At 46.6% G+C, this 17,595-nt stretch overlaps 1 protein-coding gene across 6 annotated transcripts in view; it reads right to left on the reverse strand.

Annotated features, from left to right (window-relative positions):
• Nucleotides 1-3,838: 3,838 nt before the first annotated feature.
• LOC111844470 (disheveled-associated activator of morphogenesis 1-like) overlaps nt 3,839-17,595 on the reverse strand; it is a 62,449-nt gene continuing 48,692 nt past the window's right edge. For 5 of the 6 annotated variants that reach the window (XM_023812966.2, XM_023812965.2, XM_023812968.2 and 2 more), the window contains 11 exons: nt 16,949-16,978; nt 16,262-16,359; nt 14,636-14,720; nt 13,996-14,102; nt 12,757-12,845; nt 12,021-12,189; nt 10,822-10,929; nt 7,562-7,622; nt 6,811-6,942; nt 6,059-6,229; nt 3,839-5,071 (listed from right to left, as the gene is read on the reverse strand). In XM_023812966.2, the coding sequence (XP_023668734.1) occupies nt 4,859-5,071; nt 6,059-6,229; nt 6,811-6,942; nt 7,562-7,622; nt 10,822-10,929; nt 12,021-12,189; nt 12,757-12,845; nt 13,996-14,102; nt 14,636-14,720; nt 16,262-16,359; nt 16,949-16,978 (1,263 nt within the window). In that variant the 3' untranslated portion in view covers nt 3,839-4,858. The remainder of the gene's footprint in view (nt 5,072-6,058; nt 6,230-6,810; nt 6,943-7,561; nt 7,623-10,821; nt 10,930-12,020; nt 12,190-12,756; nt 12,846-13,995; nt 14,103-14,635; nt 14,721-16,261; nt 16,360-16,948; nt 16,979-17,595) is intronic. The other variant, XM_023812970.2, reaches the window with a different exon arrangement.

A 17,595-nucleotide genomic window follows, 5' to 3' on the forward strand; every position in this document is an offset into this window, starting at 1 on the left:
CTATTTTAAAACTAATTTACAGCACCAAGCAAGAAGAAAGAGGAGTTGTGAAACTACATATCTTTAGATATTATGTTTCACATTTAATATTATTAAACGCATTGTTTGATATATTTGCTAGCATGTTTTTAATGAACAGAACCCCAACATGTAGGCTGTTAAAAAATACTCATGGACTCATTTATACTGTAATAAAAAAAAGGTGGACATCCTAAAGACTAAGAAGACCAAAGGCAGGGAATGTTCCAGAGAAGCCAGTGAAATGAACGTGAGCCAGATAACAGCATAATTGCTGTACACGACATAATAAAATTAAAGAAGCCTGTTTAGGTTTGGTGAAAAATTTTCAGCCCTCTATATGTGCTAATTCCCTCCTACAACCCTGGGGGCTAAAGCCCCCCATGTTTTTCAATCCTAGTGACGTTCCTGAGTTCCTCTATAGTTTCAAAAACAGAAAATGAGCAAAATGTTCCTTTTCTATGTAGGCTTTCATTTCAAATGTGGCAATTAACATGTCTTAATTTTTTTCAATAATATCTTTTACTTTAGCCTTCTTACACAGCATTAGACAACATAACCTGTTACAGGAAGCTGAGGCAAGCATTACATACAGTATAAGGCTGTGTTATTAGCCAGACCCTTTACCATTTTTGCTCAGCAACCATTAAACTTTCCACTAGAATTCCTCTCATTAATGCAGAACATCTTCTGCAGCTAACGAAGTAAACATTTTTTGTCAACAATAGCAGTAGGCCAGGAGTTTCACTTGCTGCCAGCATCCAGGGTAACACACAGTATTCAGTTTAATAACACCCCTAGGTGTTAGTATTAGTGATTACGGCCAAGTTCGACCTCGTCGCTTCACCCTTTTCCCCACGCTCGAGCAATTCGATAAGTGCCGTAAGGATGATCTGCTAGCGATAGCAGACTTCTTTAATGTGGTTGTCCCCGCTGAAGCTTCTAAGCGGGGGATTAAGCAGGTCCTTTTAGATGAGCTGATTCGGCAGGGCATCCTGCATGAGGTGGGAGGCTCCGTGAGTGTTGCGTCGAGTCCTATCCATGCGTCTGCTGCAGCGGAAGCCGGCAGCAATGATCTTGGGACGGGTCTCCGCATGGATCTCGGTGGTATCTGCTCATCCAGGGAGGAGATCCTGCTTACAATTCCACTAAGGGAACTCGAGCTTGAGATCAAGAGGCAGGAGTACCAGGCGCAGCTTCTCCATCTCAGGCCTGTGGAAATAGAGGCTGACAAGGAGGTGGAACTGCGACGGCTGAGCATGGGTGAGCAAAAGGGTGCTAAAACCAGGTACTTCTCCACACTCCGGCCTGCCTGCCCGAGACGGGTCTGATGCCCCAGACGCTCCTCGGACTTGCCCGCGATCTCCCCTGAGTTCCCCAGTCCCTCAGGATGGGAGTAATTCTGGTTTCGATGTTAGTTGACATATTGGGCTTGTTCCAGTGTTTCCGGGAAACAAGGTGGACGCCTACTTTTCCATATTTGAGCGCATTGCCACGACTTTGAACTGGCCTAGGCATCTTTGGTCTCTCTTGTTGCAATGCAAGCTAGTGGGTAAGGCACTAGAAGTGTGTTCGGCCCTCTCATTAGAGCAGAGCCTAGATTATGACATAGTGAAGGCTATGGTCTTAAGGGCTTATGAACGTGTACCTGAGGCTTACCGGCAGAGTTTCTGGAAGCTTAATAAGTCCCCCACCCAGACCCATGTAGAATTCGCCTGGGAAAAAGAGCCTGGTGACCGTGTCCTTGTGTTACTCCCGTTGTCCGGTTCCTCCCTTCACGCTCGGTTCTCAGCTCCCTATGTTGTCCGATCTAAGCTGAGTGCTACCAACTTTGTGGTGGAAACAGCAAATCGTAGGAGGAAGTCCCAGGTTTGTCATGTTAACATGTTGAAACCTTACCTCGACCGTTCAGTTTCGGCCCCATCGTCCGTTTCTCTCCCTTCCCCCATGCCGGTAGAGGTTTCATCGGTCAGTAACTATTCGCCGGAGGATGATGAGCTACACCTAGGAAAAAATTGCTTACCGTGTGCTCGCTTACCCTATTCAGAAGGTCTTCAGACTCTTCCTAGCCGGTTAACCCATTTGCCTTCTGCCGCCCAATCTGACATTACATCCCTTGTAGGTAGGTTTCATTCCCTGTTTTTGGATACCCCTTCGTGTACCTCTGTTGTAGAACATGATATAGATGTTGTCGGTCATGTCCCCATTAAACAGCACCCGTACCGTGTCAGCCAGCATAAGCGTTATTTGTTGACTCAGGAAACTATTAGATGACAACCGGTCTCGCTGTGGCCAGCTGCAGTCCCTGGAGTTCCCCATGTTTGCTAGTCTCCAAGCCTGACGGAATGTCCCGGTTCTGTACTGATTACCGTAAGGTAAATGCCGTAACCAGGCCAGATGCTTTCCCACTTCCACGTATGGAAGACTATGTAGATCGGATTGGGTCTGGCAAATATGTGACTAAACTAGATCTATTAAAAGGTTACTGGCAGGTTCCTCTCACTCCTCGCGCGTCAGAAATTTCTGCTTTTGTTATCCCGATGTCTTCCTCCAATACACAGTCATGCCCTTCGGGTTACGCAATGCCCCGGGCACTTTTCAGTGGCCCATGCAGAAGGTGCTCGTCGATGTCCCAAACTGTGACGCGTATTTGGATGATGTTGTTATGTATTCAGATTCGTGGGACGAACATATGCAGTCCCTAGAATTAGCTTTCGCTAATTATCTGCCACAGTCAGGTGTTACATGGGTGTCCCTTTGGCCCTGTCCAGCCACCTGGGTCCTCAGCAATGAGGATCCTGCAACACCAACAGGGACTCGCAACACATGGCTATAGTGCCGTAACTGACACTCCCTCACAATGCAGGTGATGTGCCTCATTTGGGACTCTTTGAGCAACCGCTTGTTCTACGCAAAGTCAAACCAGTGGTACACAAGGATTCTCCCAAGAGACACAGTACCAAAGGAGTCCAGTCGTCGTCTCGGGTCACTGGATAGCATCCATGTCTCTCAGCCATACAGCAAGACAGGGAGCATCAGGACTCTAAAGACTTGGACTTTCATCCTCTTATAAAGATATCGGGAGCCACACACCCCTTTCCAGAGATCTGCGTTAATACATCATTTGTGATAATATAATCACCACAGTGACATTCTGGTTAACCTGGAAATAGTAGAAAATAATACTAAATATTAGGTTAAATGAGTGTTGTTGTAAATCAGCCTATTCTGTTAGATTGAAAGGATTCAGGAGCAGCATAATAGCAGAGCTAGGGGCACTACGTGGGCTTGTTTGTATCTTTTGACTTTCCTTGCTAACTTGCCTCAAATACGAAATATTTCCACACAGCAGTCCCGCCGTTTTCTTTGTCGGCGAAAGCTGGTTAATGGGCGAACACCATGACCCCGGAATTATTCCGCTCGCGGCTGTGTCTTGTTCCCGATGCGACACAGATCTGTCCAGCACATCCTCAGGGTAACAAACCGGAGCGAATGAGACAAGTGACAAGAAGACAGAGGAGATGGGGCTGTGTGCTGTCACAGAGAGCAAAGAGTGAGGAAGTACAGCTGGTAGCAATTCTGTGGAAAATGACTGTTGTAACAATTTTAAATATTCAGTTAACAAAAAAACAATATTTTTGACAATACTGTTAACAAGAATAACTGCATTGAGCATCAGTTGTGAACAGCTTGTCATTAGCCTTTCAATGTCAGATTTTCTAGATGTGTTTGTGCTTGGCTTCATAAGTATGTAGTAATATTGCGAGTGGTTTGGAAGCAAAGAAAAAGCGTGCCCTAAAAAAAAATAGAGACCCACCTGTCAAAAAAAAAAACTTTATTCAGGAGAACACTGTCCCACAGCCACGCTGATGGGAAGGATATTGCAGAGCTTGCTTGCTTTGGAGATGACCTCACATTTTACATGATGGTGGCTCATGTGTGAACTGTGGCTAAAACACATTCAGCTGGATGCATAGACTTCAGATGAAGTTGCACAGTGTTTCAATGAGACACGGAGCTGACTTTTACACCCATAAAAGCAGCACATTTTACCAACGGTAAAAGTGGGATTCATTTCAGAGTTTCTGCATCAGTCCAAGACGAAACTCAACAAAACAGATGAGGCTCAGCTGAATACCTTATTTAAAAAGGTCCTGAGAAAGGAATGAACTTATTCTATAAGGTGAAAATATTTTTGCTTTTATATGTTCTTAAACATACTTTAAAACATGTTTTTTCCCCTCAAAATTTCTGGATAATAGCATGGATTGTTTTTCTGAAGCAACATTGTAACCAAGTTAGGAATTAACATATTAAATATTTACATATTAAAGGGAATGGGCTTGCCGTCAACCAGAGAGCAGCAGAAAAAGCAAGGAAGACACTTGCTGCATTCCGATTGGCTGAGCATGGCCTTCTTCAGCATCACGTGACGTCCTCAGTATGAACAGCTGGCCCTCAATAAAGACTTGTCCTCAGCCATGACTGATGCACTACAATGTTCCCCGTCTCATCTGGTGAAGAGTAAATGTCAGTCTGCACAGGACACTAGAAGCTGGTTCCAATTTCTGTTCTTTTCTCTGCACATTTTCTCAGGGAATGTCTTTTTTTGGTTTTGGGACAAAGTTATTAGACATAAATAATGTTAAAATTGTGCTTTCGCACAAGAAGAGGATATTATTGTTCAGTTTTACTTTTGCGGAGTTCAAGGAAAGAAGATTGTGAGACAATGAGGTGTAACTCCCAGAGTCGACCACCAGGTGGGAGTCCAGTAGAAGAAAGCAGGCTCAGTAAGCATGAGCTCCTCAGCATTGCCTCTGGTGGTCTAACACTGGCCGTGTCAGAAGTTGAGTTTGGTGACTGGCCGCTCCCTGCTGCACGTCTCGGCTGCCGGGCTGGTGACACGCTTGCGGTTGCGCTTCATCTTGGACAGATCCTTGTCAAACACTTCGCCGGAGCGCAGTGCCGACACCAGGTCATCGAATTCACCATCCTCCTCGCCGTTCTCCTTCGCCTTGCGGGCTTTGCGCTCCTTCTCACGCTGCTCCTTTAACTGGTACAAACAGGACAAAACAAAACCAGTTTAATCCAGAGCTGTCCCACACCTGTGAGTAACCGGGTCGGCTCATGCAGCAGGTCTACAGGACTCATGAAACTGAAGGTGAGAGGGGCTGCCTGTCATGCTATGCTGTGGATACCAGGCTCCTTTGGCTCAGTGGGTTAACACTGCAGCCTCCCACAGGGGGCGCCCTCCACATCCTGGGCACAGATGTCCTACTGGTATCCCAGTTCCCTCGCAAAGCCCAAAGCACATGAGGCGAAGGGAACTGGTGTCTGTCTGTCTGTGTCGCTCTGCTGGCACCCCGTCATCACCCCGCCTCAGTGTCCCCTTCTCCCTGGGCCCTGGGTTCCACACCGCCCTGTACTGGGTAGGCATTTGGGTGGATGTTTCCCATTTCTAAGCAATACCATCTGATGAAGAGCACTGTCCAAGTCAACCGAGAATAAGAAGTTTGTTAGTGTTTGTAAAATGTGCAGCATTGAAGCACCACATTCCTGTCCCTTTTCTGGGTGATAAGTGAAGAGGCCTTGAGCTGTAACCCTTCACTGATTGACTCAGTTGATTTCATATATGTCAGACTAATAAACTGCAGGTCCTTGGCTGGCATACAGAGGTTAGATGATGGAAAACAAAAGTCTTGTGTCTTTCTAGGAGACAACTGTTCATTGTTCTGCTGCATTGCACAACTTTGTCAAGAAACCAAAAAGGTGATACATGGCTATTGAACTTCAGGATCTGTTCGAGTCCCAGTGCCCTGTGTTTCAGTGAAAAACATCTTCACTTATATAACTGTCTCCGGATCTCCTTAGGAAATGCGGAAATGCATTATTCTGGCTCTTTAGACAGCCTGTGCATCTGGAGGTAGAACTGGAAGGAATGTGGACATTTTTATAGTGAAACTGTAAACCTTAGAGCCAGATCACATGCATGTGCCCATGAACTGAGCGCCCCCTCGCCCACCCCCCCCTGTTGGCTTGCCTGGGCCTCCATGCGCGCTCGCCGCTCCTCCTCCTCCTTGCGACGCCGCATGTTCTCATTCTCCTGTTTGGCCTCGACGAAGGACTGCAGGAACTGGTCAAAGATGCCGAAGAACTCGTCTGGCTGCACCTTTCCGCCGTCCTCACCGAAGTGCCTCAGAGCCCTTTGGAACTGCCACCGCATGAAAAGAAAGCCATTTAAGCAGCAGCACGGCCCGTGGCTCTGCTGTGACGGCCCATACTGGGCGTGATGAGGCGCCGGTCTGCTATCTCAACCAGCTCAGCACCATGGTTTTCGAAAGCATCCTGGGTCAGAGCGAACAGCGCCCCCCCCCCCAAGCCTGCACCCAGGCTCAACGGGTAGGCTCAGCTTGGGGTTATAGGCATCTGTCTTCCAAACTCAGTTAAAATGTTATAAATAAATAAGGACAAAACAGCCTTATGTGGGAAGAGCTCAGATAACAGCTGTCACTTCTCTCATGATATGGTGGCCCGAAACAAACTTTCTGGTATCACCAGTTCTACTGACACTCCTGTCATGCCATTTCAGGGTGACACGGTATCGGAGGTATAACCAGTAATTAAAGCCGGCTTTGGGTAACAGGCTTATGGTAACAGGACACTGTCAGCTGCCCTGGTTTGCTGGATAGCTTTCAATTTGTAAGCAAGGAACAAAGCCTGATGTGTGTCACCCATTGCTGAAGTGCTGAAAGAGACCACTGGGGCCTAAACTTGTTTCCACTTCATACTCACCAAATCTTTGGCTTCCTGAAGGGAGTCCTCCACATCAGAGAAGCTGAAGCTGGCCACCGTCACAAACTGGCTCACCACCGACACAAACTTGTCCCCCGGCGCTGGGGTCAGCTTCTTCTGGAACTCCAGCTCCTACCAGAGAGGAAATTAAATATAAACCATCTATGAAACCCAGTTGTATGAGGAGACAGCTACACCCCCATTTTCAGCCCATTATCTTCTGCCTACAAGCAAACTGCTGTTCATCTAACTGAGGGCAACTGCAGTCCTTCAAGGGCAATTGTAGGTACATTCCGACAGGCAGCTAATAAAACTGTCACTGTCAATCAACTGCAGCATCTTATTATAAAAAAAAAACATGAAAATCAACCGAGCTGATCCAAAAATGTGCACACCCTGCAGACCTCAAGTACTGACACTGCCCTCCCCGATCCAGGTAATTGTTCTCCCAAGAGCAGAACTGACCCTGCTTCTCTCATTCCCCTGAAATACTTCACACTGACCATTAAATTGAGCTTCTGGCTCATCTCTGGTCTGTGTCTGTAAAATGGCCAGTCTTGCTCGCTTCTGCATCTGGCGCTTCATGTAATCTACTCAACAGACCTGTACTGCTTTTGGTTTGACAACAGTTGCTGTCTGACTAGATGAGATGGAGCCTTTTCATTCTTACTTGCTGCCTGGGTCGGTGTTTACTACCTGTATGTCCCCCTGCCCCCCCCCCCCCCCCCCGCCCCCCCAGCAGTGTACTCACACTCTCCACGTTTTTCAGGCCGCTACGTAGATTGTTCATTTCTTTATCCAGTTCAGTCATGCTGGAATAGATTGAGAACAGCATTACATTGTTTGCTTGGCATAATGCTCTTATCAAAATGGAACTGTGTTTCCCATAAACGAACCTCCTTCAAACAACTGAGTAATTACAGAGACACTTCAATGCCAGGAAAAGCAGGGCTCTCTGTAATCTGACCATCCATCTTCTGAGCACAGACTCTGCCCCCAGCCCCAAGCAGGCACCCGAGCGAGGGGCAGCCGGCTGTGTGAAAAGGGCCAGAGGGCCGATGAGACACCTGAAGTAGGAATAGCAGCTTTTCTTCACTGGACCACAGTCTGGCCAGGGGTACCTTGTGGGATTCAGTTTCAGGTGAGGCTCTCTCTCCATTGCAAAGGCAGGAGAGCAAGTAAAACTGCATGATGTTCTGTGATTGATGTTCTGTCTTCTGTACTCTGAAGATTCAGCTTAGGTCCAATAGGCTACCATCTACTAGGAGAAGCAGGCTGGTCCTGGCCAGGCTGTTTCTAATAAGACAGTTTGTGTGAAGAACCTGTAGACTTGGGTGCGACTTCCGATTCTAATGTGATGTTGGAGACCTTCCGCGACAAGACCCTGAAGGTAACTGAAGGTTGTGTCGGTGTTGCCAGTGTTCTGAGATGGAGAAGTTTCATCTTCAGGGCACCCTGGATATTACTGAGAGGAGTCGCAGTGCACAGCTTGATGGCAACTCCAGTCTGTATTGGAAACTGAGAAGGTTGTGAGGGCAGATAAAGAGGTGTCTGTTAGAGGAATTTGTCAGCAAGTGGCACAACATCTATTGTCTAGAGAACCACGTCCTGCATACAAAGGAATTGAAGCATTACACACATCTGAATCTGTTCTTTGGAGAGTCTCAGTCAGGGCGGGGTAAAGGATGGTCCTTACAGATGACACTGCAGTTGTGACCTGCTGACCCAGTTCCTTTGAGCATCTGTTTAAAGCTGATCTTTCAACTAGGATATTTGGCATCTCTGGGCCCACAGTTCTTGAGGCTGATCTTCAATTTGCTTTGAACCACCCAATCTCACTGACATTGCACGGGTGGTGAACCAGCTGAGGGTAGGGAAGGCTGTGGGGATCTGTGGTATCTGGGGTGAACTTCTCCAGGCTGCGGTCAGGCTGCCCTCCTGGCATTGCAAGCGATATTTGCTTCCATTTGGGAGACGGACGTCTTACCAATTACTGAGAAACGGGACATGTTGTCCTTATCTGGAAAGGGAACAGTGATCACCTGGATTGTGGCAACTACAGGGGGATAATACAGGTCTCAGTGCCGGTACGGTCCTTGCTAGGGTCATCAAAAACAGGATCCGTGTTTGCCTAGCAGTGACCGGAGCAGTCTGGTTTTACACCTAAGAAGTTTACCACTGACTGCATCCTGGCACTGAGAATTCTCTTCGAGCACAAGTGCAAATATCGGCAGCCTTTGTAAATATTCTTAAGGCGTTTGACTCAGATGATTGTACTATCCTGTGGGACATCCTGAGACTTTGTGAGATCCTCCTGAAGTTGCTGGACGTCATAGCCGGCCTGTATACTGGTACTGTGAGTGCTGTGTAGAGTGGAGGTAGAACCTCTGCGTTCTTCCCAGTTGATGCTGGGGTTTGTCAGGTGTGATCTTCCTCCTACTCTGTCCAATGCTTGCATGGACTGGGTGTTGGGCAGGACTGTGGGGTCCAGTGGGTCTTTTGGTGAAGAAAGATTCACTGATCTTGATTTTGCCAACGACGCTGTGATCTTTGCAGTGTCAATGGAGGCTCTGACTGGGGCTCTGAGTGAGGAGTCTGAGTGTCTGGGCTTGCGAGTGACCGGGATAAAAACCAAGATCCAGGCCTTTCATGACCTCTTGGGCACAGCCACCAGCAGGTCTTTAGAGTCCTGGTGCTCCCCGCTTTGCTGTATGACAAGGATGCTATTTAGTGAGCTGAGAAGACTGGACTCCTTTGGTACTGTATGTCTTCGAAGAATCCTTAGGTACCGCGGGTTTGACTTTGTGTTGAACGAGTGGTTGCTCACGGAGTCCCAAATGAGGCACATTACCTGAGTCCCAAATGAGGCACATTACCTGAGTCCCAAATGAGGCACATTACCTGAGTCCCAAATGAGGCACATTACCTGCATTGTGAGGGAGTATCAGCTACGGCGCTACGGCCATGTGGCGCGTTTCCATGAGAGTGATCATCATTGATGAGGACCCAAGCAGCTAGATCAGGACAAGGGGGCGCTCAGGTAACACCTGCTTGTGGCAGATAGATGGCCATTTCTGAAGGGTGGGATTGCATCACATGTTGGCCTGGGGGGTCACCAATTGGGATCCGGAGGTGTTTCGTCACGTGGTGGGTGCAGCAACGCGTTGTACAAGCACATCATCCCCAACCTGACCTGACCTGACCTGACCTGACCTGTTCTGTGATTCCTCACAGCAAGGAATACTATCCGAACAACTTCCGCATAACTGGTTCCCAAATAAGACCATCAACCAGTCTGGCCACCCCAGCAGTGCCACAGAGAGTGAGAATAAGGCTCATCTCTTCACGACTGCCTACATGATGACATCATGCTATCGGAGCAGGAGCTCGGCACTGAATGTAAGCATGCACAGTCAGAGCTTTGTTCACGACATGTAACCACCCACCCCCACCGCCTTGGCTCGTCGAGGGGAGACGAGATCAGCTGACACTGTGATGACCTAATGAACACGACAAACAAACGCTATTCATTACAGGTATGCGATATTCTGCTGCGTAGCAAAATCACTATGCATGTAATTTAATCAGACTCTGCTGCTTAACCTCACACTCCCTGTTGTGCAGTAAAAAAAAAAAAACAGACGATACTACATCTGGCTAAATCTGGCACCTCTAACACATTTAATCTAGTAGCACTTGCAGCCTTCGTAGGTAAACCAGTCTGCCCTGACTTCCAGCGACAATGAGCCAACCCACCTGCACTAAGGGAGCATGTCCAAAACTCACGTATCTTAGAATTTTCCACTTCATCTATTTTAACACCGAAAGAAACTGGATTTGATGACCTAATGATGAAATATCTGCACAGTCTGAACAGGTGTTGTTCATATAAATGAGTATTTCTGAATAAAAGCGCCAAGGTAAGTGTAAGGAAAATAAAGGCATCATTCCAAAGGTAGTATTGTACTTGCCTACAAGTCGCTAAGGAGGCTTAGATGTCAAGCTCCATACCTGACTTTGGCAGCTTGTCCCACGGCCTGGAGGTCCTCCTGGAAGAGCATCACCTTGGGGTACTTCTTCTCAAGGATGGTAATCAGGTAGTGCAGCAGAGTGACTGTCCTACGAAATGCAAGTATATTAGCGTCAGATCAGACACACTTCATGGAGGAACGCGGCTATCAGGAGTAGGGCTGGGTACCAAACTTCGGTACTTTTGTGGTACCAACTGAAATGCTCCAATCCCATTGATTCAAAAATTAACTAATCTTAACCTTTTGGTGCCAAATTCCCACACCCAAACAGTAAATCTCAGCGTCTGTGAGCTAATAAGAATGCAGCATACTTGTGTAAAGATCTAAAGTTACTGGTGATTGGCTGTCTATTGTAATACAGTATTACAGAAACACTTTGTAGAGGAGAAACGTATATACAGAGACAAACTCATGAATTGGTTTGCGTGCGTGTTGTTGTTTTTGTTTGTTGTCTAGTGTAAAAAATGCCTTCGAAATCAAAGAAGTAGTTCCACAGGGTTCCAGACTGCGTCCATTTAGTCACATTTTGCAACAATTTTGAGCATGATCATCAGAGCTCGGTCTGATTCAGGTTCTCAGAGGCACTACTGAGGAGGTGCTTACAGCGACTATTAGCTGATTTCTTGACCACAAGCACTGGCGCTAACACAGAAGTACAGAAAGGGAGACAGCAGATGGGATTATTTTATACTACAGTAAGACTGGATGCCTTTTTGCTTCCGTATCCATATGTTGCCCGTGCAGGCAGTGAAACAAGCCAGCGTTCCTTAGCGGAATAACATTACATCGTTTTTTATTTTGTGAAATACGAAAAATCGATCTGCTGGCCGGATTTATTTATGAATTATAAACATTTTGCGGGTTATGTAAGTAAAATATAAATAAAAGGCCCCATTGTGATCGCGATCGCTCCTACTAGTAACTAATCAATAACTAACAAAACAACTTGTTCAAATAAAAGATTTGTGTTGAAATGTTTAATGTATTCTTGTTGTTGTTGAGATTGAATTTAAAACATACAGGTATCAGAAAAGGTATCGTTCAGGAACCGGTATCGAAAAATTTTGAACGATGTCCAGCCCTAAACATGACTGCAGGCTTTACTTTACGTATGTTACGGTAGGGTTAGGACAGGCACACTTCATGGAGATGTCAGGCTATCATGACTGCAGGCTTTACTTGTCAATGCTGGACTTGGTGTCGGCGATCTTGTTCAGCGAAGACATCCTGAAGCCGTAAGCATTGCCCCTCTGGCCCTTGTTCATGTAGTTCCCAAAGGCTAGGACCACCTCCAGAAGCTGCTTCAGGTTCCGGCTGTGCAGGACCTCTTTAGAGGCTTTGGTCAGAGCTGAGCAGAAATATTGCATCATGACTTGCATTATTTTGGGCCAAACGGCATCACCTCAGAAGCACTGATTCCCTACTCGCCATATGAACACTGGCTTGTGGACTAGAACTCCTGACTCCTGAATGCAATTACAAACATTTCCCACCATATTTATATATATTTGATCTCATGAAAAGGCTGGAACTTTTCTGCAAATATCTCCACACTATCAGAGTTACAAATTTGGAACAGTGATAAAAATGGAGCTGTTTAATTCTTACTGAATGTTAATTTCTTCATAGCCAACCAAAGTCCCAATATTATTAGTGATGAAAATTATATCATAGACATATTTTCCAGGAGTATAACCTAATCGCTTCCATTAGAACGAACAAAGAATATCATATAGTTCCTATTTCCTCTCCCTGGTGGCAAGGCAAGTAGGAGGAAAGAGTCTTTTGAATATGTGATATACAAAATAAACACTTTTTACTGGATGAAACTTGACATTCACAAAGGAAGAGTTTTGGTGCGTTTTCCTCTGGGCAAACAGCAGGACCCATGGTCCTCCGGATGAGCAACCAGTACCTTCCACTTTGGGTTTGATTTCGGCGATTCGCTCTGCGAACTTCTTCTTGAAGTAGAGTGCCTGCAGCCTCTGCTGGTAGTGGTTGATCCTAGGAGAAGGAAGGTGAGATACAAAAAGCCTGATGTTTGATTTAACAGATTCAACATGCTAAATCTGCCAAACCAACACCGATGAGGACCGACTGTGTCAGACTGTGCTGCAAACATCGGTGTGACAGGCAGTCACCGACTCTCACCAACTCTCCCCGACATTCGGTGATTCTCGCTGACTCTCACCAACAGGCAAAACTCTGTACGCTGCTTTTGAGGTTCAACACTTAACCATCTAATATTCCCTTCCCAGGAAGCTGCCGGCATCTCTGCAAGGCATTTTCCCCTCTATGTGACCAATGATGAGAGCACAATGCCTGTGCACGCCATGGCAGAACCTGCCATGCCCAGGAGTCCTGGCACCTACTCAGCCGGCCGAAAGCCTAGGGGGAAGGTGTCCAAAAACACCTCGGCACACTCCACTCCCCGCCCCCCGTGGCTATGCAACAGGAGCGGCCTGCTTCTGCAGAGCCCCGGACGTCCTGAAGCACGGTGTCCTGCACTGACCAGGGCACATGGCACTCCAGGCGAATCTGGGCCACAGACACGTGGTGTCCTGATTAAGTCTCAGGCGGGAACTTCTGGGTCGCTGACGCAGCAAGCCCAGCCCGCTCATCCAGGAGGACTCCTCAGATACAAAACGGAGCCAGTCTTTCCCCATGTTATAGTCAGAGGAGCCGCCACAGATTCTGGGCCCCATGAAAGCATCATATTGGGCCCCCAACCCAGACCAATCCAATTATTTTTAGGGGCCTTTATAGTGGCCCCTGCTTAGAGTTTCCCTTACTGCATTTGTTATGGATGATTTGTCTGAAGTAACATCTGCACACATCCTGCTTTTACAAACTTTTACTGAGGTACTGCTGCTTACCCAAGGGGGCACATAAGGCTGAAAATGTCACACAGGTTGGGCACTGATGCAGTGTTCTGACCTGCTCACTCATCACTTTAAATGAAGACCACTTAGTGTAACATTAGGCAGACCGTGGCCTAATGCCGGGTGACAAGCGTGACTGGAAGGACGTGTCTGTGAGGACATGTCGCACATTCAGACCAGCATTTCTGACCCACAAACACTCACATCTCTGTTTCATGGCTACAGAAGCCCAGGACCCGCCATCTCACACCTCCCGCTGTGTGAGGACCCACCTGCTCATCTCATAGAAGAAGCGGTCTGCTTTGGCCATGCGATCCAGCTCATGCTTGTGCTCCTCCAGGAGGTCAACGTCACTTTTCTCAGGGACAAACTTCAGGAGCTGAGAAGTTGAAAGCATTTGCCAGCCTAGGTTAGGCTTTAATACTCAGAAAACAGACTGCCCGACAATGACTGACTGTGCAGTGTCAGCTGTCAGACACAGACACTGCCCGACAAAGACTGACTGTGCAGTGTCGGCTGTCAGACACAGACGCTGCCCGACAATGACTGACTGTGCAGTGTCAGCTGTCAGACACAGACGCTGCCCGAAAATGACTGACTGCAGTACAGGAAGTTAGTGGCAGAGATTCCTCAGATGCCACCTGCTTGATCTCCTAGACTCATCCACACGGTTGGCAGAAGGATGCCCTCAGGTTGCTGCTTGGGGGCCCTGCAAGCCCTCTGCCCCCCCGTCCAGGCTCACAGACAGGGGACAGGGACAGGGGACAGGGGACAGGGACAGGGGACAGGGACAGGGGACAGGGACAGGAGACAGAGCTGCTCCCACATAGGCAGGAGAAAGCTGGAACTGCTCCAGTCTGGACAACCCTGGACTTTGCAGCCAGCAAGTAAAATAAGCTCAAAGCAACCCACCTGTTCTAGCATATCTTTGGGCAGGTCCTCCTGCTCATCCACAGTCAGGATGGCCCTCTTTATCTCGTCATTGGACAGCTTCAGCCTGGAAGGGAAATGCAGGAATACTGTCCTGTGATTTGTGTATCACACAGTCTAATGTAGCTCTGATTCCCACGCTGGTAAGAACACCAGGCACACTTTCTGCATGGCTCATTGTCACCGACAGAGCAGGTACTTTGTTGACAGGGTAAATGGTTTGATACACAATGGCTGTAAAATTGTAAACCAGCTTTAATTTTAATACATGCAAATGTTTCAATAATAAGCAATGTTATAATGTCAGTTTGGCATTGATGAAATGTACAATGCATATAAACATTTTATTAAACTTGCATTAAGTATAGAGAAAGTTGCAGGATGAAAGTTGTTTCCCCTGAAGAGATGCAATAAGAGTAAATGGGATTTTCCCTGTGGCGCTTGAGGAATGCAGTGGCATATTTATACATTTTTGGGTCAGCCCCCCCAAGAAGAAACAAAGGGAGCAGGTGGCCTTCACCCCCAGCCTCCCACTCTCTGTACGTCTGCCACAGTGAGGACAGAAACGCCAGGTGACCCAGAGCAACACAGAAGATGCCACATATTTGGGAGGGAAAAAGCCCCCCCTGCCTGTAACTGTGGGTAGGACTGTGCCCTGAATGCCCGGATTTTGGCACCCGGCTTCCAGGCGGTCAGCAGCGGCACCACGGCCCCCCCATCTCTGCTAGAGCACACCCCCACACTTCAAAGCTGTCAGCGACACGACCCTCAGGTGGGGCACAGCGATCCACTTACAAGCTTCGCTTTTCAATGACAAATATCACTTTACGCACACAGCCTACATTTGGGTTGTCTTGGTGCTGCCTGAATAAGAAGCAGCTTGAAAGAATAAGTCCTTCTTTGCAAAAATATGCATGGCTGTGTGATGCCAAGCCGGGCTTCGTTTCTCAGCAAGCGTATCCCAGAGAATGTTCCGGACAACTGCGTACCTAGGATGGATCCCATTAGTCATGTAGTTCTGAAACATTACACGGCTTCAGAAAGTCAACCCAAAGGCAAGAATCCGCTCTGTGATAATGTGGGTCCTTCCTTGCATGGTGACTGACTACTAATTACTGACACTAAATAAAAAGAACTCCTGTCTCTCTTGTGGTTTTTTTCAGGGGCAAGACCCCGACAGAGACCAGGAGGGATTACTCTGGTTTCTTCTGGTAACATTTTAACAACGTTCTGCATACCCACACTTTTACAATATGGAAAACGTATCTAGTAATTGACTAAGAATTGTTGATCAACGGTTCATTCACCACAAAATACATCTCCCTGATGTTTTCAAGTACACTACATATATCACAGTGTAACATGGGACTGAAAAGTAACCATCACCAAGCGCAGCGATTCCTTTGTTCCCACTGTGACCATAGAAAGTGAATGAAGTCAGAATAAAAATGATTTCATAAAAAGGGTAAAATGTCACTAATGGAAAAGACAGACATCTGTCCACTGGAATAAGATCCCAAGAAGACAGTAAATGAAAGGTCACGGGGAAGGGGGAACGCGGGGGAACGCGGGGAACCCCGAGCGGCGAGTTCAGTGTGGGAGCCTCACCGCGACAGGAGGATGTTGCAGTTCTGGGCTCGCCGGCCATCGATGAAAGACAGCTCCTTAACCTTTTTAGAGCTTACAGAATCTTCCTCGTTCTCTTTCTGAAGAAGGGTGAAATATACATTCTGTTTTAGTAACGTTCCCAATTGCAATAGGATATTAAACTGGATCAAAAGGGATCAAAATCGATTGGAATGTTGGCATGAGAGCAAAGATGTGTTTAAGATGTGGAAAAAAATGACACTTTTATATAGTATTTTGCAGACCTAAGTAAGTGAATTATGTAAAACATAAAAAGACACTTTTTACAATAAAAAGGATAAACAACTACATGTGGAATGACAGGAACGGTGAATGTATCAGGCTTAAAACACACAACATAACTAAACAGCATGCACTTTCTGTTGTTTGCTCCCAAATCGGAAATGTCTGGGGTGTCGTCATTCCAGACAGGTTATTAAAGCCTGACAGTCACACTAAGAGATGCAACACTAATCTGTGTTATTACAGAGAAGCAAGTCGACAGTGCATAACATGCCATGATGTGCTGAATCAGCCTGTCATCGACACAGTACAAAGGCAGGCAGTGACACTGTTTTTCTATCATAAAATATACAAAATGCATAATGGACAATGCTAATGGACAATGCTAATGGACAATGCTGTGATTGCTGAGACCAAGGGACTCACCTGCCTGCTGTTACTGACCACAAAGAAGTCCTGAAAGGCAGGCAGAAAGCAGGGAAGAGGCTACAGAAGTTAGAATGGGTCAAATCCGCCACATCAGAGCAGTAAGCCATGAATCAGCAATGCATTGTGGGAGAAAATGGAAGCAGCCTGGAATAGCTGTCACAGGTTTTCTGAGCAATCGCTCATATTAGTAGCACAATGAAGTCAACTGAACATTCTCTGTACCTCATTTATATGTAAAAACAAATCAATTAGAAACACACACAAATAAATGCAAACTCTATAATATACATAACCATGATGTTTTTAAACTTTGTAACAAATCAGGTTCACATATTCCTCAAACACACAAAAGCAACACACAAGGATAAGTCTATTAAAAGGCAGGACATTTTTGATGGAGAACAATTTTGTAACAAATTTCATCCTGCTATAATTTAAACACATTGTTGACAGATTATTGGTGGTAATAGATTGTTACGCCACTGACACACCTTTGAGAAACATTTCAGTGGTTATTCAAGCTATGCTGGTGACTGTTAAGCTAACTGACCTTTTCTAGAAATAGGATTCTGCAGTTATTAGTTGTGATTCTGCAGGTTTATGAATACCATGCTATTCACATGCATGTTTCCATGGTGACAACA

This window comes from Paramormyrops kingsleyae, chromosome 19 (assembly GCF_048594095.1).
Source record: "Paramormyrops kingsleyae isolate MSU_618 chromosome 19, PKINGS_0.4, whole genome shotgun sequence".
In the NCBI taxonomy this organism is placed as follows: domain Eukaryota; kingdom Metazoa; phylum Chordata; class Actinopteri; order Osteoglossiformes; family Mormyridae; genus Paramormyrops; species Paramormyrops kingsleyae.